Source organism: Scyliorhinus canicula, chromosome 8 (genome assembly GCF_902713615.1).
Source record: "Scyliorhinus canicula chromosome 8, sScyCan1.1, whole genome shotgun sequence".
NCBI classification, from domain to species: Eukaryota; Metazoa; Chordata; class Chondrichthyes; order Carcharhiniformes; family Scyliorhinidae; genus Scyliorhinus; species Scyliorhinus canicula.
This window is the reverse complement of record NC_052153.1, coordinates 169,210,145-169,235,751: the sequence shown is the minus strand read 5'-3', so window position 1 is coordinate 169,235,751 and position 25,607 is coordinate 169,210,145. Positions and strand designations below refer to the sequence as shown.

The following is a 25,607-nucleotide window of genomic DNA, read 5'->3' as shown; positions in this document are numbered from 1 at the left end:
TACTGTCATAATGCATGCACATCTTCTTTAAATATGAACCATTGCCGTTCCACCCTTTTTAGTCAAGCTCCCCAATCTCTCTTTGCCAATGCATGCCTCATACTCATGGTCCACTTATTTTGATTCTGGATCCTAGTTTCGGATTTGACCATTTCACACTCCATCTTAATGAAGTATCATGTTATGGTCACTCTTCCCCAAGGGACCCCGCACACCAAGATTTGGGGCAGCAGGGTAGCATGGTGGTTAACATAAATGCTTCACAGCTCCAGGGTCCCAGGTTCGATTCCCGGCTGGGTCACTGTCTGTGTGGAGTCTGCACGTCCTCCCCCTGTGTGCGTGGGTTTCCTCCGGGTGCTCCGGTTTCCTCCCACAGTCCAAAGATGTGCGGGTTAGGTCGATTGGCCATGCTAAATTGTCCGTAGTGTCCTAATGAAAGTAAGGTTAAGGGGGGTGTTGTTGGGTTACGGGTATAGGGTGGATACGTGGGTTTGAGTAGGGTGATCATGGCTCGGCACAACATTGAGGGCCGAAGGGCCTGTTCTGTGCTGTACTGTTCGATGTTCTATGTTCTATTGTTAATTGATCCTTTTTCATTGTACTCTACCCAGTCTAGAATAGTCTGCTGTCTGGTTTTCACGTCACCCATCAAGTATTCACTTCAGGAATTCCTCCTCCAATATACCATTGCTGGTTTGTTTTGTCCACTCCTCTATATATGTAAATTAAAGTTGCCCATGACTACTGTTGTACACTTACTGCATGTATCTCTGATTTCTTGTTTTAATACCTTCTCTTTCAAAGACCCCTTGATGTTTCTTATCCCCATCCATACAGGTTCCACATGATTTTCTGAACCAATATCGTCCTCGCTACTGCTTTGATTTCCTCCCTTTTACTAACAATGCTACCCCACCTCATTTCCCTCTTTTTGTCTGCCCATCCTATATAATGAATACCATTAATTCTCATCCTTGGTAATCCTGCAGCTATGTCTCTGTAACAGCCAACAAAATAAGACAATTGTAACTAGTGAGTGTTTTGGAACTATCTACTCCAAGTGTCGTCGATTGTGTTTAAGGTCGAGATAGACAGATATTTGGTGTCTCAGGGAATCGAAGGCTATCAGAAGCTGATGGGAAAGTTTTTTTTAAAATAATTTTTATTGAAATTTTTCGATACAAACATTTACCCCTATTACATTTTAAATTATAACACCACAAGTCCCCCCTGGAAAAACCTCCCCACGCCCTCCCCCGCGCGCACTCCCCCCCCCCCCCCCCTCCACGCTATCAGTCTAGCAACCAAACCGTTTTTCCCTTTCTGCCGATGGCCTCGGGCAGTCCTTGCCCGCGACCCCCCGCTGACGTGCTCTCTTCGTTGCTATCCCCCCCCCCCCCTCCCTTCCCCCCCCCACCCCCCCCCCTTTTCACCCCGGGTTGCTGCTGTTTCGGCCTCCGGTTCCTATCTCTGATCCAGAAAGTCAAGGAAGGGCTGCCACCGCCGGAAGAACCCCTGTACCGACCCTCTCAGGGCGAATTTGATTCTTTCCAATTGGATGAAGCTTGCCATGTCGTTTAACCAGGTGTTAACGCTTGGTGGCCTTGTGTCCCTCCACTGAATCAAGATCCTTCTCCGAGCCACCAAGGACGCAAAGGCCAATATTCCGGCCTCCCTTGCCTCCTGTACTCCTGGCTCCACCCCAACCCCAAAAATCGCTAGCCCCCACCCTGGTTTGACCCTGGTTCCCACCACTCTCGATACCGTCCCCGCCACCCCCTCCCAGAACTCTTCCAGTGCCGGACACATCCAGAACATATGTACATGGTTCGCAGGGCTTCCCGAACACCTAACACACCTGTCCTCCCCCCCGAAGAACCGACTCATCCTAGTCCCCGTCATATGGGCTCTGTGCAGCACCTTAAATTGGATGAGGCCCAACCTTGCGCACGACGACGACGAATTGACCCTCTAGGGCATCCGCCCATGTCCCATCTTCTATCTGCTCTCCCAGCTCCGCTTCCCACTTGTCTTTCAGCTCCTCTATCGGTACCTCCTCCACCTCCTGCATTATTTTGTAGATGTCCGAGACCTTCCCTTCTCCGACCCAGGCCCCTGACAACAGCACCCTATCACTCGCCCCTCCATCGGGAAGCAAGGGGAATCCTTCCACCTGTCGTCTGGCAAATGCCTTCACCTGCAGGTATCTAAACGTGTTCCCCGGGGGGAGCTCAAATTTCTCCTCCAGCTCTCCCAGGCTCGCAAACCTCCCCTCTATGAACATGTCCCTCAGTTGCCTGATGCCCGCCCTGTGCCAGCTCTGGAATCCCCCGCCAGTGTTCCCCGGGACAAATCTGTGGTTCCCTCTCAGTGGCGCCGCCATCAGACCCCCCACTTCCCCCCTGTGTCGCCTCCACTGCCCCCAGATTTTAAGGGTGGCCGCCACTACCGGACTCGTGGTATACCTTGTGGGGGGGAGCGGCCATGGTGCCGTTACTAGCGCCCCCAGGCTTGTATTGCCGCAGGACGCCCTCTCCATACGTTTCCAAGCTGCCCCCTCCCCCTCCATCACCCACTTGCGCACCATCGATGCGTTCGCCGCCCAGTAGTATCCGGAAAGATTGGGTAGCGCTAATCCTCCACTGTCCCTACTCCGTTCCAAGAAAATCCTTCTCACTCTAGGGGTGCCATGCGCCCACACATAGCCCATAATGCTGCTAGTTACCTTCTTGAAGAAGGCCCTGGGGAGGAAGATGGGCAAGCACTGGAACAGAAACAAGAACCTCGGGAGGACCGTCATTTTGACTGACTGCACCCTCCCTGCTAGCGACAGCGGTACCATGTCCCACCTCTTGAACTCCTCCTCCATCTGCTCCACCAGCCTTGAAAAGTTCAGCTTGTGGAGGGTCCCCCAGTTCCTTGCCACCTGCACCCCCAAGTACCTGAAGCTCTTTACTGCTCTCCTAAAGGGGAGCCGCCCAATTCCCTCCCCCTGATCTCCCGGGTGTATCACAAAGACCTCACTTTTACCCACATTTAATTTATATCCCGAAAAGTCCCCAAACTCCGCTAGTATTTCCATTACCTCCGGCATTCCCCCTTCCGGATCCGCCACATACAACAACAAATCATCCGCATAGAGTGATACCCGATGCTCCTCCCCTCCCCTTGTCAGTCCTCTCCAACCCCCTGAACCCCTCAGTGCCATCGCCAACGGTTCGATCGCTAATGCAAATAGTAAGGGGGATAGGGGGCATCCCTGCCTGGTACCACGATGGAGCCCAAAATACTCCGACCTCCTCCCGTTTGTAACCACACTCGCCATCGGGGCCGAATACAGCAGCTTCACCCACTTGATAAATCCCTCCCCAAACCCGAACCGTTCCAGCGTCTCCCACAGGTATTCCCACTCCACCCTATCGAATGCCTTCTCCGCATCCAGTGCTACCACTATCTCAGCCTCCCCCTCCACTGCTGGCATCATAATTACATTCAACAGCCTCCGGACATTTGTATTAAGTTGTCGTCCCTTTACGAAACCCGTCTGGTCCTCATGGATTACCCCTGGCACACAATCCTCTATTCTGGTTGCCAGGGCCTTTGCCAACAGTTTGGCATCTACATTCAAGAGGGAGATAGGCCTATAGGACCCGCACTGTACAGGGTCTTTGTCCCGCTTCAGGATCAAGGAGATCAGGGCCTGTGACATTGTCGGGGGCAGAGCCCCCCCCCTCTCGCGCCTCATTGAAGGCTCGCACCAGCACTGGACCCACCAAGTCCACATACTTCTTATAAAATTCCACCGGGAACCCATCCGGCCCCGGCGCCTTCCCCGCCTGCATCTGGCCTATCCCTTTAACTAGTTCCTGCAGCTCTATCGGCGCCCCCAGCCCCTCCACCCGTTCCTCCTGGACCTTTGGGAACCTCAATCTATCGAGGAAGTTCTCCATTCCCCCCCTCCTCCTGGGCGGCTCAGACCGGTACAATTCCCTGTAGAAATCCCTGAAGACCCCGTTCACCTCTTGCCCCTTCTGCACTACGTTCCCTCCCTTCTCTCTCACTCCCCCAATCTCTCTGGCTGCATCTTGCTTGCGCAGCTGGTGTGCTAGCATCCTGCTCGCCTTTTCCCCGTACTCATAGACCGCACCCTGTGCCCTTCTCCATTGCGTCTCCGCCTTCCTAGTGGTCAGTAGGTCAAACTGGGCCTGTAAACTGCGCCGCTCCCTCAACAGCCCCTCCTCTGGTGTCTCCGCATATCTCCTGTCCACTTCTATAAGTTCCCCCACCAGTCTCTCCCTCTCCTGCCTCTCCTTCCTTTCTCTGTGTGCCCTTATGGAGATCAGCTCTCCTCTGATCACTGCTTTCAGGGCCTCCCATACTACCCCCACCTTCACCTCGCCCGTGTCGTTCGTGCCCAGATATCTCTCAATGCCCTTCCGGACCCTTCCGCACACCTCATCATCCGCCAGCAGCCCCACATCCAGGCGCCACAGCGGGCGCTGGTCCCGTGCTTCCCCCAGTTCTACCTCTACCCAGTGTGGTGCATGGTCCGAAATCGCAATGGCCGAGTACTCCGTGTCCTGCACTCTCGAAATCAGCCCCCTGCTCAGTACAAAAAAGTCTATTCTGGAGTACACCCTGTGGACGTGGGAGAAAAAAGAATACTCCCTCGCCCTTGGCCTGCCAAATCGCCAAGGGTCTACCCCCCCCATCTGCTCCATGAACCCCCTTAGCACCTCCGCCGCTGCCGGCCTCCTATTCGTCCTGGAACTCGATCTGTCCAGCCCCGGGTCGAGCACTGTGTTGAAGTCCCCCCCCATGATCAGGCCTCCTGCCTCCAGACCCGGAATGAGGCCCAACAGGCGCCTCATAAAACCCGCGTCATCCCAATTCGGGGCATATACATTTACCAGCACCACATTCTCTCCCTGCAGCCTACCCTTCACCATCACGTACCTACCCTCCTTATCTGCTACCACCTGCGCCGCCACGAACGACACCCTCTTTCCCACCAAAATCGCCACCCCCCGGTTCTTTGCGTCCAAGCCTGAGTGGAACACCTGTCCCACCCACCCCCTTCTCAGGCGCACCTGGTCTACTACTCTCAAGTGAGTCTCCTGCAACATTGCCACATCCGCCTGCAGTCCCTTTAGGTGTGAAAAAACCCTTGATCTCTTGACCGGTCCGTTCAGCCCCCTCACATTCCAAGTAATCAACCGGGTCGCGGAGCGACCCGTCCCTTTCCCCTGTCTATTAGCCATGTTCTGTCCCCTGTTCGCCCCGGGTCGACCCTCCCCTTCTGACCCGTTCCCCATGGCGATGGCCCCCCCCCCCCTCTCTCCTCCCGTTCTTCCCTTCCCGTCCTCAGCCTTTCCAGCAGCAACCCGGTATCCCCCCCCCCCCCCTGGCTAGGACCCCTCCTAGCCGCAGTGTATCCACCATCGTACTCCCGAGAGTCAGCTGGTTTTCGCTGACCCGGCTGCCCCTGCCACACTCCGACTCCTCCCGATGTGGCGTTGTCATCCCCTTGCCATCCCTCTCTGACTCCGCTTCAGCGCGGGAAAAGCCGCCATTGCTGGCCACACCCCACTCTTCTCTCCTCCCCCTTCCTCCGTCCCGCGCGCGGGAAACAGGGGAGAGCCCGCGCTTTCGCCCGGCCACACCCTACCCCGCCATCTTCAATTCCACCCCCGTCCCCATCCACACCGATAACAAAGCCCCCTTAAAACGAGAGGAAGAAAAAAGAGAAAAAGAAAACATGCATAACTCACTTGCTTCCCCCCCGTCCCGCCTCCCCAACTTAACCATATAACAATATAAATAACCAATCGCAAATAAATACATAAATACATAACTATGCCTGCATAACTAAATAACTAAATAACTACCCAATAATAACGTACTTAACCAACAGTAACCATAACCCTTAAAGAACAGATCAAAAAACAGTAAAAAAAAGCCCCCCCTACAACAACAATAATTAAGGGAAGTTGGCAACGGGAAGAGACACACAAAAAGGAACAAAGAAACCCCCCATAACACAAGTTTCAAAGAAACCAAACGATCCATCAACTTTAACCAAGTTCCGACCTGGCCTAAGAAAGACATGGGCCACTTGATCAGTCAAGGGTACTCGGGCGGCCTCGACCGCCGGCGTTCCCAAGTTCTAGTTCAGGTCCAGCTTTTCCTCCCGAACAAAAGTCCATGCCTCCTCTGGGGTCTCAAAGTAATGGTGCTGGTCCTTGTAGGTGACCCACAAGCGCGCTGGCTGCAGCATTCCAAACTTGATCCTTTTTGCGTGCAGCACCGCCTTCGTTCGGTTAAACCGGGCCCGCCGCTTTGCCACCTCCGCACTCCAGTCCTGATATATCCGCACCGTCGAATTCTCCCATTTGCTGCTTTTCTCCCTCTTGGCCCACCTCAGCACTTTCTCCCGATCGCAGAGACGCTGGAACCGCACCAACACCGCCCTCGGGGGCTCGTTTGCCCTAGGCCGCCTAGCCATGACCCGATATGCTTCTTCCAGCTCCAGGGGCGATGGACCGGCCCCCTCTCCCATCAGGGAGCTCAACATCTCCGCTACATATTTCGGGAGATCAGGCCCCTCCAGGCCTTCTGCTAGGCCCAGGATCCTCAAGTTCTTCCGCCTCATTCGCGTGTCCAGCTCCTCAAAGCGGCTCTGCCATTTCAGGTGGAGTGCCTCGTGCACCTCCACCTTTCCCACGAGGACCATGGCTTCCTCCTCCCTCACCGCCATCTCCTGCTGCAGCTCTCTTATCGACGCCTCTTGGGTCGCCTGGGCCCCCATCAGCCTTGTGGTCGTCGCGTTCATGGACTCTAAGAGTTCCATTTTCAGCTCCGTAAAACACCGGAGGAGAGCGGCCTGCTGCTCCTCCGCCCATTTTCTCCAATCTTCTAGTGCACCACCGGCCGCCATTTTGGTCCTCTTCCCCCGCTTTTTTTGGGGAGCTGCTGCCGCTTTCTTTGTCGCCCCTCTCCGAGTACCGACCATAAAGTTGGTCTCACTCTCCTCAGGGAGCCTTCCCCCACCGGGATTCGTCTTTACAGTACCGTCGGGGCCCTCCAATCGGCCCTTAAACACCTTTGTCGCAGGAGCTGCCAAATGTGCGACTTAGCTGGTCATAGCCGCAACCGGAAGTCCACCCTGATGGGAAAGTTGAGGATGCTGATCTCCATTATCTTATTGAATGGTTGAACAGGCTTGAGCGGCAACTTCTGTTCCTTATGTTGCTAACTGATGGCACCACTTGTGTCCTGAGCCATTTGCGTGGTTGGGCATTGTTCAAACACTTCTGTTATGCTGCCAGGATTGAACAAGTGCTCAACAGGTTGTCCCCGTCTATGGACACAAGCAATGTAGTTAATGCAGAATCTAGGTCCTTGTGGGGATGGATAATCCCAAGGGTGGAGGGAGCAAAGTTGGGAGGGCAGAAGCTATTTATCACCCTGCCAAGTCTTGAGTCTATGTTTCAATGATATTACCTCCCCATACTTCTAAAGAACATGAGAACTAGGAGCAGGCCATCTGGCCCCTCTCGCCTGCTCCGCCATTCAATGAGATCATGGCTGATCTTTTGTGGACTCAGCTCCACTTTCTGGCCCGAACACCATAACCCTTAATCCCTTTATTCTTCAAAAAACTATCTATCTTTACCTTAAAAACATTTAATGAAGGAGCCTCAGCTGCTTCACTGGGCAAGGAATTCCATAGATTCACAACCCTTTGGGTGAAGAAGTTCCTCCTAAACTCAGTCCTAAATCTACTTCCCTTTATTTTGAGGCTATGTCCCCTAGTTCTGCTTTCACCCGCCAGTGGAAACAACCTGCCTGCATCTATCCTATCTATTCCCTTCATAATTTTATATGTTTCTATAAGATCCCCCCCAGTGGCGTGCAGAGGTCTGGTGATGCCCGGGGCAAATCTTGATTGTATGCCCCAAAGACTCAAGTATAAGGCCTAATATACTGAGAAATATTATGAGAAAGGAAAACATTTTGAATATAACTTCCTGTACCAGCCTCCTGAACAGGCGCCGGAATGTGGCGACTAGGGGCTTTTCACAGTAACTTCAGTGAAGCCTACTTGTGACAATAAGTGATTTTCATTTCAATGTAGATGATGTTCTAAACCGCTGTGTGCAGAGAGCAGTGAATGGTCTCTCCCCAGTGTAAACTCGCTGGTGTCTCAGCAGTTGGGGTGAATGACTGAATCCCTTACCACACAGAGGGCAGGTCAATGGCTTCTCACCTGTATGAACTCACTGATGTCTCAGCAGGATGGATGGCTGAGTGAATCCCCTCCCACACACACTGCAGGTGAACGGCCTCTTCCCGGAGTGAACTCTCTGGTGTGTCAGCAGGTTGGTTAATTGAGAGAATCTCTTCCCACACACAGAGCAGGTGAACAGCCTCTCCCCAGAGTGAACTCGCTGGCGTGTCAGCAGTTGGGGTGAATGACTGAATCCCTAATCACACTCAGAACTGAGGGAGTGCTTCACTGTCAGAACAGCCTTCTTTCAAATAAGTTGTTAAACTGAGGCTCTGTCTGTCCCAATTAGGTGGATGTTGAAGATCCCACAGCCACTATTTTGAAGAAGAGCAGGGGAGTTACCCCCGTGTCCTGGTCAATACTAGGGGCTTTTCACAGTAACTTCATTTGAAGCCTACTTATGAAATGAAAATCGCTTATTGTCACATTCCGCATTCGCCACATTCCAGCGCCTGTTTGGGGAGGCTGTTACAGGAATCGAATCGTGCTGCTGGCTTGCCTTGGTCTGCTTTCAAAGCCAGCAATGTAGCCCTGTGCTAAACAGCCCCTGACAATAAGCGATTTTCATTTCATTTCATGTGTCAAACTAAGGGAGCAAAGGATGTCAATATTTTTAAGAGAGAGACCTGGGCCAAGCTTTCCAGAGTCTGAACCCTCCCTGGATTCACTTCCTTTCCCTTCAGTTGCTGCAAGTGACCAATTGATGGCCAGAATGAAAAAAGAAATGGAAAGGGGGGGAAAAGAAAGTGTTTTACTCACAGATGTTGGAGACAGGAGGAAGATTCCGTCGGTGTGAAAGCTCAATTATCACTCACACAAAGCCCGCGCTCTGATTGGCTGGAGAACCACAGTCCCTCCGGTCCTCAATCTTTTTTCATTGGTCAACATCTCAGCACGCAGATCAGGGGGCGGGGCCTTTCCCTGCATGTGAGGAGCTCTGATTGGCTGGAGAACCACAGTCCCTCCGGTCCTCAATCTTTTTTCATTGGTCAACATCTCAGCACGCAGATCAGGGGGCGGGGCCTTTCCCTGCATGTGAGGAGCTCCCCCTCCCTTGGACATGCGCAGTCCCGGGCAGCCCGCCCGCGCGGCAGATAGAGCGGTTTCCCCACCGCGGGGCAGTCTGGGAGCGCAGTCACCTCACCCACACACAAGGTACATGTCGGTAGTCACTGGATTTGATTGTGACGCCCCCCCCCCCCCCCTTAGCAAAACAATTTGTTAAATTCAGGTGGAAAAATTTAGTCATCTGGGTGACATTGGGGAGAGCAATAGCCTCTGATTGATGCCCCCATCCAATGGATGCCCGGGGCCAACGCACCATCGGCCCCCCCCTCTGCACGCCACTGATCCCCCCTCATCCTTCTAAATTCCAACGAGTACAGTCCCAGTCTACTCCACCTCTTCTCATAATCCAACCCCTTCAGCTCTGGGATTAACCTAGTGAATCTCCTCTGCACACCCTTCAGTGCCAGTACGTCCTTTCTCAAGTAAAGAGACCAAAACTGAACACACTACTCCAGGTGTGGCCTCACTAACACCTTATACAATTGCAAAATAACCTCCCTAGTCTTAAACTCCATCCCTCTAGCAATGAAGGACAAAATTCCATTTGTCGTCTTAATCACCTGTTGCACCTGTAAACCAACTTTCTGTGACTCGTGCACTAGCACACCCAGGTGTCTCTGCACAGCGGCATGCTTTAATATTTATTTGTTTAAATGATCCCTTTTGCTGTTATTCCTACCAAAATGGATAACCTCACATTTGTCAACATTGTATTCCATCTGCCAGACCCTAGCCCATTCACTTAACCTATCCAAATCCCTCTGCAGACTTCCAGTATCCTCTGCACTTTTCGCTTTACCACTCATCTTAGTATCATCTGCAAACTTGGCCACATTGCCCTTGGTCCCCAACTCCAAATCATCTATGTAAATTGTGAACAATTGTGGGCCCAACACTGATCCCTGAGGGACACCACTAGCTACTGATTGCCAACCAGTGAAACATCCATTAATCCCCACTCTTTGCTTTCTATTAATTAACCAATCCTCTATCCATGCTACTACTTTACCCTTAATGCCATGCATCTTTACCTTATGCAGCAACCTTTTGTGTGGCACCTTGTCAAAGGCTTTCTGGAAATCCAGATGTACCACATCCATTGGCTCCCCACTATCTACCGCACTGGTAATGTCCTCAAAAAATTACATTAAATTAGTTAGGCACGACCTGCCCTTTATGAACCCATGCTGCGTCTGCCCAATGGGACAATTTCTATCCAGATGCCTCACTATTTCTTCTTGATGATGGATTCCAGCATCTTCCCTACTACCGAAGTTAAGCTCACTGGCCTATAATTTCCTGCTCTCTGCCTGCCTCCTTTTTTTAAACAGTGGTGTCATGTTTCCTAATTTCCAATCCACCGGGACCACCCCAGAGTCTAGTGAATTTTGGTAAACCATCACTAGTGCATCTGCAATTTACCTAGCCATCTCTTTTAGCACTCTGGGATGCATTCCATCAGGGCCAGGAGACTTGTCTACCTTTAGCCCCATTAGCTTGCCCATCACTACCTCCTTAGTGATAACAATCCTCAAGATCTTCGCCTGTCATAGCCTCATTTCTATCAGTCGCTGGCATGTTATTTGTATCTTCCACTGTGAAGACCGACCCAGAAGACCTGTTCAGTTCCTCAGCCATTTCCTCATCTCCCATTATTAAAACTCCCTTCTCTTCCTCTAAAGGACCAAGAGCCTTAGCCACTCTTTTTTGCTTTATATTTGTAAAAACATTTACTGTCTGTTATCTTCTGAGCAGGTTTACCCTCGTACTCTATCTTGCTCTTTTTTTAGCTTTTTTAGTAGCTTTCTGTTGCCCCCTAAAGATTTCCCAGTCCTCTAGTCTCCCACCAATCTTTGCCACTTTATTTTTGGGCAGCAGGGTAGCATGGTGGTTAGCATAAATGCTTCACAGCTCCAGGGTCCCAGGTTCGATTCCCGGCTGGGTCACTGTCTGTGTGGAGTCTGCACGTCCTCCCCCTGTGTGTGTGGGTTTCCTCCGGGTGCTCCGGTTTCCTCCCACAGTCCAAAGATGTGCGGGTTAGGTGGATTGGCCATGCTAAATTGCCCGTAGTGTCCTAATAAAAGTCAGGTTAAGGGGGGGGGGTTGTTGGATTATGGGTATAGGGTGGATACGTGGGTTTCAGTAGGGTGATCATGGCTCGGCACAACATTGAGGGCCGAAGGGCCTGTTCTGTGTTGTACTGTTCTATATGCTTTTTCCTTCAATTTGATATTCTCCCTTATTTCCTTAGATATCCATGGTCGATTTTCCCTCTTTATACCGTCCTTCCTTTTTGTTGGTATAAACCTTTGCTGAGCACTGAAAAATCGCTTGGAAGGTTCTCAACTGTTCCACCATAAAATCTTTGCTCCTAGTCTACCGTAGCTAGTTCTTCTAGTAGGTGGCTAGCACGAGGGGACATAGCCTTAAATTGAGGGGTAATAGATATAGGACAGACGTCAGAGGTAGGTTTTTTACGCAAAGAGTGGTGAGGCCGTGGAATGCCCTACCTGCAACAGTAGTGAACTCGCCAACATTGAGGGCATTTAAAAGTTTATTGGATAAGCATATGGATGATAATGGCATAGTGTAGGTTAGATGGCCTTTAGTTTTTGACTTCCCATGTCGGTGCAACATCGTGGGCCGAAGGGCCTGTACTGCGCTGTATCGTTCTATGTTCTATGTTCTCTCATCCCATTGTAATCTCCTTTGTTTAAGCACAAAACACTAGATTTGATTTTACCTTCTCACCCTCTATCTGTTTTTTAAATACCACCACATTGTGATCACTCCTTCCAAGAGGATCCCTAACTATGAGATCATGAATCAATCCTGTCTCATTACACAGGACAAGATCTAGGACCGCTTGTTCCCTAGTAGGTTCCATTACATACTGTTCTAGGAAACTATCACGGATACATTCTATAAACTCCTCCTCAAGGTTGCCTTGACCGACCTGGTTAAACCAATCGACATGTTAATTAAAATCCCCCATGATAACTGCTGTACTATTTCTACATGCATCAGTTATTTCTTTGTTTATTGCCTGCCCCATCATACCGTTACTATTTGGTGGCCTATAGAGTGACTTTTTTGCCTTACTATTCCTGATTTGCACCCAAATGGATTCAACCTTATCCTCCATAGCACCGATGTCATCCCTTACTATTGCCCGGATGTCATCCTTAAATAACAGAGCTACACCACCTCCCTTACCATCCACTCTGTCCTTCTGAATAGTTTGATACCCTCGGATATTTAGCTCCCAATCGTGACCATCCTTTAACCATGCTTCAGTAATGGCCACTAAATCAGTCATTCACGATGATTTGTGCCATCAACTCATTTACTTTATTCCAAATACTACGAGCATTCAGGTAAAGTACACATGTTGTTTTTTTTTTTACATCTGTTTTGAATCTTAACATCTCCAGTTTTATTCCTTTTAGTATTACTGGGCCTATTCACTGAGCTCCCCTCAGTCACTGTACCTTGTACTGTCGCCCTTTTTGATTTTTGACTCTGTCTTCTCTGCCTTGCACTTTTGCCCTTCCTTCCTTTTGGTTCTGTCCCTGTTTTACTACCTTCCAACTTCTTCCTGCATCGGTTGTGGAGAACATAGACCCCATTTGCACAGAATGACTTTGGTGGTTCTCCTTTTTCCCAAAGCATCACCCTGCGCTCCTCAATTTTATTTTTTGGAGCAACCAGCAGTGGGATCTTTTTAATTTATTGTGCAACAATCTGTTCCAATGCACCATTCCCACAGGCATTTCTCTGCAGCTTTGCTTTTCCTTCTCATTTGCTCCACCCGAACAAGTTGTAGCATTTTGCGATGTCTACAGTTCTGCCTATTAACAATATTTACCCCTTGTATTTTGCAGGTTGATACCTGAGTCTCCAAGATGGCTGCTCTCTCAAGGTCGGGACACTGAAGCAAAAGCGATTTTGCAAGCTGCTGCTCAAAGAAACGGCATTACTATTACTGCAGAGATTCTTGAGACTATAATTGACCGAGAATGCATGGTAATACATATTGTGCTTTTCATTCATCGTCTTTTTAATTACCTTACTGTTTGAAATAGTAAGTTTTGTTAAAATGACGGTACATCACTTTCTGAAATATGTTTATATCATTTGAGCATAACTTTGTTTTTTGCGCTTCTCATTGTACCGTATGCCATTTATTTATTTTAATTTATTTTATTATCAGCGTGTATCGAAACCGGTTACAACCCATGAACACCCCGGGGAATATACTTCCCAGCGATCAACTATACCGCCTGTACAAATTTCTTCCGTTTTTCCGCTTCTCTTCTCATTCCACCCCTCTTTTTTTTTTTTTTTTTTTCCCCCCCCCCTCCCCATGATGAATAGCTCCTCCAAATACGGTCACAAACATTCCCCCACCTTTTCTCAAACCTCTCTGCAGAGCCCCTTAACTCTTACTTTATCTTCTCCAACTGCAGGAAGTCGTACAGATCACCCAACCAAGCTGCTACCCCCGGTGGCAATGCCGACCATCACTTCAGTAAAAGTAGCCACCATGCAATCAAAGAGACGAAGGCCACGACATCGGGCTTCCTCCTCTCCATGAGTTCCGGCTTCTTTGCAACCCCAAATATCGCGACCAAAGGGTCCAGGTCCTCCTCCACCTTCACACTCCTGGCTAAGACAGCGAACTTTCCCGCCCAGAATCTTCCCAATTTTTCGCAACCCGAAACGTGTGCGTGTGATTCTCTGACCCCCACCCATGCTTCTCTCGCTCATCTGCTACCATCTGAAAGAACCCACTCATTCTCGCCCGAGTCATACGCACCCTGTGCACCACCTTAAACTGTATCAGGCTCAGCCTTGCACATGTGGTGTTTCCGTTTACTCTGCAGTGTCTGACTCCATGCTCCCTAATAGATCTCCCCTCCCAACTCCCCTTCTCATTTCTCCCTGATCTTCACCACCTGCTCACCTCCCTGCCCCCCCAGCAATGTGTGTGTGTGTGTGGGTGTGTCTACGGCAAGGGGGTACGGCAGGGATCGTTACTTGGGCCCCAGGTGCTCACAATATACTGAATGATGTGGGGACCAAATGTAATATTTCCAAGTTCATGGACGATACAAAGCTAGGTGGAAATGTGTGTTGTGTAGTAGATGTAAATCGGCTACAGGAGGATTTGGGCATACCGACTGAATGGGCAGAAACCTGGCAGATGGAATATAATGTGGAAAATGTGAGTTAATTCGCTTTGATAGAAGGAGCAGATGTGCAGAATATTTCCTAAATGGTAAATGAGCCAGTGTATATGTACAAAGGGACCTGGGTGTCCTTGCCCATAAGTCACTGATGGCAAGCATGCAGGTGCAGCAAAGCTACGAGGAAGGCCAATGGCTAATTCACTTTCACCACAAGAGGATCGGAGTACAAGAGTATTGAGGTTATGCTTAAATTGTCTGGACTGCACCAGGATTACAGTGTGCCGTTTTGGTCCCCTTACTTGACAAAGGATATTATTGCCACAGAGGGAGTGGAACAAAGGTTCACCAGGTTCTCGTGCTGGGGATGGAAGGACTAACTTATGAAGAGAGATTGGGCAAACTGGGCCTGTATTCTCCAGAGTTTCAAAGAATGAGATGAGATCTCATTGAAACTTACTAAATATTCAGGAACAGACAGGATAGCTTCAGGTAAGGTTGGTTGAAGAGCCTAGAACTAGGGGAAGCAATTTCAAAATAAGCGGAATACCACATAGGGCGGTGATGAGGAGAAACCTCTTTGCGCAAGGGGTTGTGAATCTTAGGAATTCTCTCCAGAGGGCTGTGGAAGCTGTTTCAAGTAGAGGTTGACAGATTTCTAATTAACAATAAAACATTAGGGTTAGGAGGATAGTCAGTGTAAAAGGCTTTGAAAAGTCTGAACCATGACTGTATTGCATGGTGGAGCAGGCTTGACGTGCTGAAATGGCGACTCCTGTTCTTGTACTCCTGTGGCTGCCAACCTGACAAACCTCCAAATTGGTGTAACTGCTTGAATTTACAAGTTAAACAATGTGGATGATAACTTGAGACATGACCAAACTACCAGTCTAAATTTCAACCCTGCTAATGTCGAGGGTCATTTTGAAGACAGACTGAATTTAAAATGATTGTCACCATTTGCATCACTATTTTTAAAAATTACATTCTATTAAGTCAGGCTGGAGTTGAAGTTTGCAGAGATGATGTCTACCTCCAAGGTGTTGTATTTGGGGGCTGGTTTAGCACACTGGGCTAAATCGCTGGCTTTTAAAGCAGACCAAGGCAGGCCAGCAGCACGCAATTCCCATACCAGGTGCTGGAATGTGGTGACTAGGGGCTTTTCACAGTAACTTCATTTGAAGCCGACTTGTGACAAATAAGCGATTTTTCATTTCATTCATTTTCATTTCTTCCTAGCAGCTTGTGTGTCATGAATGTAGGAATTTCTAGTATAGATTGTATTATTTGTATTTTGTGCAGTGAGGGTTTTTAAAAAGTTCTGATTTAAAAGACGGACATTCTGGTTGCAGGGGGTAATTAAAGCATCGTAAAATGGAATTTTGTTGATATGAAGGAGGTTCCCTGGGGAGTAGATAATTAGAGACATTTATTTGGCTTCAGTAAGATGATGCTGTTAATGGGAGGAGCCAGGGGCTGAAGCAGCCGGGTGAGTTTAAGATTTGATTGTACAGACTGGCAGCTGCTCTCAAAGAAGTTTAGTTAAAAAGATTTTGTGAATAGAAGGCTGATGGGTTAAACAGCAGCTGACACCGGCAAGGAGTTCAGTGGCTTATCCAAGACATCACTATACAGCAAGTGTTCCTGGCTTGGGTAACTTTATTTAAAAGTGGATTCTGACCGGAGATGGGTTTTGCTTGAAAGGAGATAAAAGATAGCAGTTAGTGTTTGGTATTTCATGTTATTGTTGAGCATTGTTTAAGCTGTTTTCTTTGAGGTTAAAGTTAGCAATACTGGGTGGGATTTACCAAGCAACCCGCTGTGTTTTTCTGGCGGAGGCAATCCGCCAGCGGGATTTACTGACTTCGATGTTGTCAAACTCATTTCCCGGTGACTGCAGCTCTCTACGTGAGGAAACCTGTGTGCCGGCATGGGACCGGACTATTCCGCCAGTTGAGCCCACTATGTTAGTAATAATTTGTTTTGCAATATTATATCCCTATTTGTGCGTGGAATGACTGCTGGAGTGGAGTGAAGTATCCTTTCCTCACAAATTAAATAACATATTGGGATTTTTCAGTCTGGTATCCTGGCACATTTTGGGGTCTGGTCTGGAATCATAATGCATGGAAGAATCGGAAGTATTGGATTATACTTTAATGATTTTCCTCTTTGAGTTCCAGGATAACTTGCTTCCACTGGGATTGAATTTGTTTATTATCACGTGTACCGAGGTACAGTGTGTCATAATATACACACAAGTGTATGATGGTGCACAGACAGACATTGATTGACACACAGGATGACCAATGAACACAGAGCACAGCAGCCAATCACCAGACAGGACACAGCTACTATAAAGCCAGAGGGCACTAGTTTTCCCGCTCTCTTGGGATGCAGCCTCTCAGACAGTCCGAGTCTGTGAGCAACAACTAGAACATCCACCATGTGGTAGTAAGATAGTCTGGTCAGGTTACCCTCGGGTCTCCAGTCAACTCAGCATAGTGTCAATCCACAGTTAAAGTATATTTAATAGTTAAAAATTCAATAAAATAGAGTTGCATTTCTCCAAGTGTTGGAAGTCTGTCTCTCACTGCTATAGTAAATGCAGTCCTCGCAGACCCAGCATACACAACACATCATGGTAGCAGTGAGTCAGATTCGAGTTTGACAGACCTACCTTGAGATAGTCTGCCTTTGACCAGCGATCAGCCATCCGGTAACATGGACAGCGTCCGCCCTCCCCCCGCCGCTCCGCATCGCTGGCAACCTCGCTGGCAACCTCGGTGCCAACTGGAAGATTTTTAAGCAGAAGTTTCAGCTGTATCTTGAAACCATCAACCTCTAAGCCGCATCGGATGCCAGAAAGGACCGCGCTATCCACATATTTAACTCCCTCACCTTTGCTGAAGGTGAGGACAAGACAAAGTTTAAAACCGTCCTGCTGAGGTTCGACAGCCACTGTGACAACGAAGTCAACGAGAGCTTTGAACGCTAATGTGTTCCAGCAGAGGCTTCAGGGTAAGGATGAACCTTTTCAGTCCTTAACCCATCTCCGTATCCTCGCGCAATCCTGGAACTACGGCTCCACTTCTGACTCCATGATCCACGACCAGATCGTTTTCGGGATCCACTCCGATCCCCTTCGCCAGCAGCTCACCCTACCCATCGCCATCGAGACCTGCGTCCTTCATGAGCACGCTAATAACCGGTGTACTCATATCAAGGTGGCAGAGACGGCGCGGCAAGGCCCCCACGATGCGGAGTGGATGCAGGCCGTAAAACAGCCCCAGGGCCTGAGTCTGGATGAGGGCAGCCATTTTGCATGCTTTTCCCGGGCTCCTGCGCATGCGCGCAACGACCGAGGGGACAGCGAGGCCGAGGATCGAGCTGCGCAGGTGCGCACATCGTTCGACCGCACCGTGCATGTGTGGTGGCGCACGGAGCGTCCTGACGTCGGCACCATGACGTGCAACAACTGTGGCTCCGCCCACTTAAAGCGGCAATGTCCCACGAAATCTCGACGCTGTCTCCAGTGTGGCAAGCTTGGCCACTACGCAGCCCTCTGCAGATCTGCTCAACTGCCCACCACGCATCGATCCCAGCAGCAGCGCAGGAACATCCGGTCAGTGCAGCAACCCGTTGGCAGACTCCAACTCTGACATGGTTCTAGATCCCGACACCGAGGATCTCACATCCCCATTCATAATATACACACAAGTATATGATGGTGCACAGACAGACTTTGATTGATACACAGGATGACCAATGAACACACAGAACACAGCAGCCAATCACCAGACAGGACACGGCCACTATAAAGCCAGAGGGCACTAGTTTTCCTGCTCTCTTGGGGTGCAGCCTCTGAGACAGTCAGAGTCTGTGAGCAACAACTGGAACATCCACCATGTGGTAGTAAGATAGTCTGGTCAGGTTAGCATCAGGTCTCCCGTCTCCAGCATAGTGTCAACCCACAGTTAAAGTATGTTTAATAGTTGAGAGTTCAGTAAAATAGAGTTGCACTTCAAGTGTTGGAAGCCTGTCTCTCACTGCTACAGTAAACAGTCCTCGCATACCCAACACATCAGTGAAAAGTGTTTTTCTGCGTGCAGCTCAAACAGATCATTTAGTACATGAAAAGAAAATATGTAATAGGGCAACACAAGGTCCACAATGTAAATACATAAACACTGGCATTGGGTGAAGCATACAAGAGTGTAGTATTAATCCGGTCAGTCCATAAGAGGGTTGTTTAGGAGTCTGGTAACAGTGGGGAAGGAGCTGTTTTTTATTCCGTTTGTGCATGTTCTCAAACTTTTGTATCTCCTGCCCAATGGAAGAAGGGTGAGTAAGCAGGCAGGGAGGGGTCTTTGATTATGCCGCCCGCTTTCCTCAGGCAGCGGGAGGTGTAGATGGAGCAAATGGATGGGAGGCGGGTTTGTGTGATGGACTGGGCTGTGTTCACGACTCTCTCTGAAGTTTCTTGCAGTCTTGGGCCGAGCAGTTGCCATACCAGGCTGTGATGCAGCCCGATAGGATGCTTTCTATGGTGCATCTGTAAAAGTTGGTAAGAGCTGATGTGGACATGCCAAATTTCCTTAGTTTCCTGATGAAGTATTGGCCCTGTTCTGCTTTCATGGTCGTAGCATTGATGTGGGTAGACCAGGACAGATTGGTGATGTGCACACCCAGGAATTTGAAGCTGTCAACCATCTCCACCTCTGCCCCATTGATGCAGACAGGAGTGTGTAAAATACTTTGCTTCCTGAAGTCAATGATCAGGGGCGAAATTCTCCGACCCCCAGCAGGGTCGGAGAATCGCCTGGGGGCGCCTAAAATCCCGCCCCCACCATGGCAGAGATTCTCCGCCACCCGGGAAGTGGCGGGGGCAGGTATCTCGCCCCGCCGATCGGAGAGGCCCCTGCGGCGATTCTCCGGCCCAGCTGGGCCGAAGTCCCGCCGCTGGGAGGCCTCTCCCGCCGCCGAGGTTTAAACCACCTCTGGAACGGCGGGCTCAGCGGCGCGAGCAGGCCCCCGGGGTCCTGGGGGGGCAGGGGGCGATCGAACCCCGGGGGGTGCCCCCACGGCAGCCTGGCCCGCGATCGGGGCCCCCCCTCTCAGAGTCCGGGCCAGTGCCCTGGCTGCTCTATTTTCCTCCGCGTCCGCCGCGGCCTCAGCCATGGCGGAGGCGGAAGAGAACCCCACATTGCGCATGTGCCGACAGTGACGTCAGCGGCCGCTGCCGGCGCATGCGCAGACCGGCAAGCCTTTCGGCCAGCCCCGCTGCCGGGGGTGCCGGTTTTTTGCACCGGTCTTCTGGTGGCAACCGCTCCGGCGCGGGGCTGGCCCCCAAAGGTGGGGAGAATTCCCCACCTTTGTGGAGGCGCGACCCCTGAGTGGTTGGCGTCACTCCCCTACTCCGGGACCCTCCGTCACGCTGGGTAGGGGAGAATGCCGCCCCAGCTCTTTAGTTTTGTTGGTTTTGAGGGAGAGATTGTTGTCGTTGCACCACTCCACTAGGTTCTCTGTCTCCCTCCTGCATTCTGACTTGTTGTTGTTCCAGATCCGACCCACTACAGTTGTCATCAGCAAACTTGTAGATGGAGCCAAATTTTGCCATGCTGTCGTGTGTGTTTATAGGGAGTATAGTAGGGGGATAAGTTAGCAGCCTTGCGGGGCCCCGGTATTGAGGATTAACATGGAGGTGTTGTTGTTTGTTCTTACTGATTGTGGCCTATTGGTCAGAAAGGCGAGGATCCAGTTGCAGAGTGAGGAGCCAAGTCCTAGGTTTTGGAGCTTTGATATGAGCTTGGCTGGGATTATGGTGTTGAAGGCGGAGCTATAGTCAATAAATAGGAGTCTGATGTAGGAGTCCTTGTTGTCGAGATGCTCCAGGGATGAGTGTAGGGTCAGGGCGATGGTGTCTCTGCTGTGGACCGGTTGAATTGCAGTGGATGTAGGCATTCTGGGAGTATGGAGTTGATGTGGCTCATGACCAACCTCTTTAAGCACTTCATTACGATTGATGTCAGGGCCACCGGATGGTAGTCATGGAGGCATATTGCCTGGTTCGTCTTGGCATCTTTATGTTGGTGGTCGTCTTGAAGCAGGTGGGAGCCTCTGAGCGGAGTAGGGAGAGGTTGAAGATGTCTGCGAACACATCTGCCAGCTGGTCTGTCCAGGATGAGTACTTGACCAAGGACCCCGTCGAGACCCATCTCCTTCCAAGGGTTCTCTTTCAGGAAGGCCCACCTGACTTCGGAAGATGTGATGGTGGGTATGTTTGTGTCCGGTGCTGCTGGGTCAATGGACAGCTGTTCGATGACTTGAGGTGGTCAGGTGACTGAGGAAATAAAAGCGTGACTTACAATAACTGTCACAGGTCGGGCAGATGGTTGGTGGTCGAGCAGGTGAGGGTGGTGTCGGGGTTGCCACACGTTTCTTTCTCCGTCTATCCTTGGCCTCCGCTTTCTCTCGGTGATGACTCTGTGTTCAGCTCCTTCAGAGTCGATGTGGACATGCCAGATACTTTTTCTCCACTTCGAGTGGTCTTGGGCCAGGGATTCCCAGGTGTCGGTGGGGATGTTGCACTTTTTCAAAGAGGCTTTGAGGGTGTCCTTGAAGCCTTTCCTCTTCCCTCCCTGGGCTGGCTTGCTGTGTTGAAGCTCTTGAGTAGAGCGTTTGATTTGGTCGTCTCGTGTCCGGCCTGTGGACAAGTGGCCGGCCAGTGGAGCTGATTATGTGTTGTCAATGCTGATAACTGGGTTTTGGCCTGAGTGAGAACACGGACGTTGGTGTGCGTATTCTGCTAATGGATTTGCAGGATCTAGCAGATGCAGTATTGGTGGTATTTCTCCAGGGTTTTGAGATGCCTGCTCATAGAATCATAGAATTTACAGTGCAGAAGGAAGCCATTCGGCCCATCGAGTCTGCACCGGCCCTTACAAAGAAGCCCACATATCCACCCTATCGCTGTTACCCAGTCACCCTCACTTACACAGCCCATGCCTTGAAACCATGGAAGAGGAAGGGTAGCACTACCACTCTGTAAACCATGAGCTTGGTGTCTGATCTGATGTTGTGGTTGTCATGCTATGATTACTGGGATGTAAAGAGTTCACAAATTAATGATAATGATTCAAACCACAGAACAGTCATATATATCATGGAGTTGGGGATTCTGGGAGTTGAGAGTTAGGAGAGAGCTGGAAGAGGGTCAGGCATAGAGAGCAGTTGTAGACTTGAGAGTTCTGTAAGTTAGAGATGGTACAGTTTTAGATAAACTTCTTTTAGGAATGCAAATTAATCTTAGTGTAAATAAATTTCATAGTTTTGTTAACAAAGTTTTATGTTCTTTATTTAACACTACACGTCCGAGCCATCCAAGTAAAGCAGAATAGAGAATACCACAATGGTCTGGGTAGGGGTTGTGGTGGGATAGTCAAGGCTATTCGGTTGCAGACAAGGGACGCGATTCTCCGACGCCCCCACGCCGGGTGGGAGAATCGTGGGAGTGCCAGGCGATTCGCACCACGCCGCCCTGGCACCTGCACGTGATTCCCCCCCCACCCCCCCCTCCCAAGCAGCGTGTGTGTTTTGCGACAGGCTGCTCGGAGAATCGCCGCTCGCTCCGGCCCGGATGCGCCGAGCAGCCTGCCTAATCGGACCGGTTCACGCCGGCGCCAACCACACCTGGTCGCTGCCAGCATGAACAGCGCGCGACCGCTGCGTGGGGGGGGGGGGGGGGGCGGGCGGAGGGTGGATTGAGCACCAGGAGGGTGCTCAGGAGGGGTCTGGCCCGCGATCGGTGCCCACCGATCGTCGGGCCGGTGTCTCTGAAAGACGCACTCTTTTCCCTCCGCCGCCCCGCAAGATCAACCCTCCATGTCTTGCGGAGGGGAGGACGGCAACCGCGCATGCAGGGTTGGCACTGGCCAATCTGCGCATGCGCGGGTGATGCCATTCGGGCGGTGCCGCTTTGACGTGGGCACCAAGGCCCGGCGCGCGAGATTGACGCGCTGCTGCTCCTAGCCCCCTGGGGGTGGGAGAATAGGGGGCGAGGTGCGGCTTCCGACGCTGGAGTGAAACACTCCAGTTTTCACTCTGGCGTCAGCACTTTGTCTCCCGTTGGGAGAATCGCGCCCAAAGTCTCTGTGAAGGGGGTGTGCTCCTTCCAATGGGCACTGACTGCCTCTCTGTCCTTGATGAGCACCTCTCCGTTCTTGGGCAGCAGTGGGATGGGGCCTTGGGTGCTTGGGCCATAGGTTGTTTTGATTGCACTAAAGAAATCTTGTAAGATATGTTTGTTGTTCTAAGACATAACACTATAGCGAAGCTCTGTCCAGAGAGTGAATCAGTTCCCATCTGTGGGAATATGCATAAAATTGAGAGCGGCCAGTGAACAAGATCACCATTTCCAGGAGAAAAACCCAAGGACCACAGCCGAAGAACTCCCTCAGCCACAAACAAATGCAAAGGTGAGCTGAGAGGAGAACACAAAACTGTAAAGGGATACGGATTTGTTAATCGAGTCGACGACAAATGGAGGATAATGTAGGGAAGTGTGCGTTGTTCACCTTCTTGTTTGAAGGGTGAAAAGCTTGTAAGTAAAGATGTTAAAAGAGACTTGGGTGCGCTAGCAAGCAATTACAAAGGCAAATGGCATGTTGCCATGGTTTTTCTTGCAAGGGGATTGGAGTAATGGAATAAGAGGTCCTGCTACAATTGTACAGGGTTTTGGTGAGACCACATCTGGAGAAATGTCTACAGTTTTGGTCTCCACACTAAAAGGATGTACCTTTCCTGTTTGTTCTTTCTGTGCATTTCCTAATTGAATTTATTTTTATATGCAGCTGCCAACCGGGGATATCCGTACAGTCACTTACTTGGATTTGGTTAGGACTTCCAACATCAGAAACGTCACAGTAGTTTCTGTCCTTGTATGGTGGGTAAAGAGATTTTTGCGTGTCTTTGTGTGTGCGTCTCTCGCGCGCGCTCACTCACACCCCACCCTACACAATGTTACGACCTGAGCTGAGCATGCTGGACAAACCCGATACTTGTTTGGATCTGGGTTGATGGACCATAATCATTGTAAAGAATGTATAATATGTAGAAGAACCAAGGTTAAGGAGGTATGCAGGCAGGACTCCCAGGATTAAATTCCAGCAATAATAACGAAATCATTACACTGAGCAAATAAGATAATTATTGTAAGCAATATGAGTTGTACCTTAAACTCAATCTCTCAGGCTTAACATTTTAACTCTGGCTTTCAGTCTGATAGGCTTTTAAACATTCTCATACTCTGGGATCCAGTCCCTTTTATCTGTAGGTCTGACTGCATAGGTTAACCATGATGTGGAGATGCTGGTGTTGGACTGGGGTGAGCACAGTAAGAAGTCTTACAACACCAGGTTAAAGTCCAACATGTTTGTTTCAAACACTAGCTTTCGGAGCACTGCTCCTTCCTTGGGTGAATGAGCAGTGCTCCGAAAGCTGGTGTTTGAAACAAACAGGTTGGACTTTAACCTGGTGTTGTAAGACTTCTTACTGTGCATAGATTAAAGCTCGGGTCCATGCTATATTCTTATCAATTCAACCTGTTGGTCCGTGTATAAGTGTCACTGATGGTCACATACCATAATCTACCAGACACACACATGTAGAAACTCCCTTGGTGTCTGTTCTGTAGCAAGACTCCTCTCTTTCGAGCGCTACTTGATCTCATAATCAATTATCTAGAACTTGTGCTTTTTCCTCTCAAATCAAATAGAATGGAGTACGCTAGTTAAATACAACAGACTAAATATCCGCAGCCTCTAACGTAATTTTCTTTTTCAGAAAAAATAATCCGTTTTCCTCTTTTTCAAGCACAGCTCCACCCTCTCAAATTTTCTCCACAGCAACCTCAGGATGTTGTTGCATCTAAAGCCTGTCAGCTGGATCAAAATAAATATGATTTGCAAACACACAGGCATACCAAACCAAGTAAACAATACCTGAATTCACCTTAAATGAAACTCTGCATTCTTAACTCTAAATATAACCCATAATGGAGATAGCTACAACAAGAAAGCAGCCTTGAGCTGAACACTGCCCCATATCCATTCTTTTCCTCAAGTCTTATTGCCTTATAAATTAGTGCTCAAGTCTTCAATATGCTTTCAACCTTCCTATCGCACTAAACAACTCTAATTGAAGTAACAAATAACATTCATTGTTATTCTGGTATGCTGGACAATCTCTCTATTATACTGTAACCCCTGATAGCTGACACGCCTCATCCCCATTGCTCAGCAGAGGGATACTTTCCTCAACTCCATCCACAAATCTTAACCAGAGAAACTACTTCAATGGCTGCTCCTCTCCTGACCTACACCCCCATATCATTACATAAGCCCCAAAAGACACTCCAACCCATGGCTCCATGGAAGGAGCTGAGATTTGCTATAATAAATGACATTTCTGTATTTTCAGCATTTGAAATATTTTGGGTGAATTCTCCCCATGCCCACGCCGGTGGGTTCAGTGGCAGGTGGGGAGGAAATTTTGGTGTGCGAGATCTATTAAATTGGTTTTGCACCAACATTAATTTCCCCGGAATCTTCCGCTGGTGCCCTCTAGAGCGGATCAAGAAACCTGCTAGAGACTGGCATTAATATCACTTGGATCCCGCTAATGGAGGCCTGACAGCCCACGCCTGATTCTTTGTGACGCCAGCAGGAAAATGTGCCAGTGTGGAACAGCGTGGCGTGCGAATGTGGAGACTCACCTGAATAATGTCTGGGGCTTCCTCCAGAGTTCAGAGCAGAGGCTGCCAGCGATGCTGGATGCCGGAACGCCACAGCAGTGGGTCAGGGTGCATTCGCAGGTGGACATTCCAGATCTGGTGTCCTGGGGGTCCCATCTTCCAATGTTCCTGGTGATGTGTTTTCTTTCTCAGGCCGTCCATCTGCTGGTCCCAATGATCCATCCTTGTTTTGAGGAGGTCCAACTTCTTTCTTTGACAGTGGGTCAGCGATGTTGGGTGCTTTTTCGCCATGATGCCCAGATAGGGT

General features: G+C 49.8%; 1 protein-coding gene across 1 annotated transcript in view; it reads left to right on the top strand.

The window, feature by feature from the left end:
• LOC119970028 (solute carrier family 22 member 5-like) overlaps positions 1-25,607 on the top strand; it is a 57,152-nt gene that overhangs the window by 27,076 nt on the left and 4,469 nt on the right. Inside the window, exons 5-6 of the mRNA XM_038803976.1 lie at positions 13,243-13,384; positions 23,400-23,491. Of these exons, the coding sequence (XP_038659904.1) occupies positions 13,243-13,384; positions 23,400-23,491 (234 nt within the window). The remainder of the gene's footprint in view (positions 1-13,242; positions 13,385-23,399; positions 23,492-25,607) is intronic.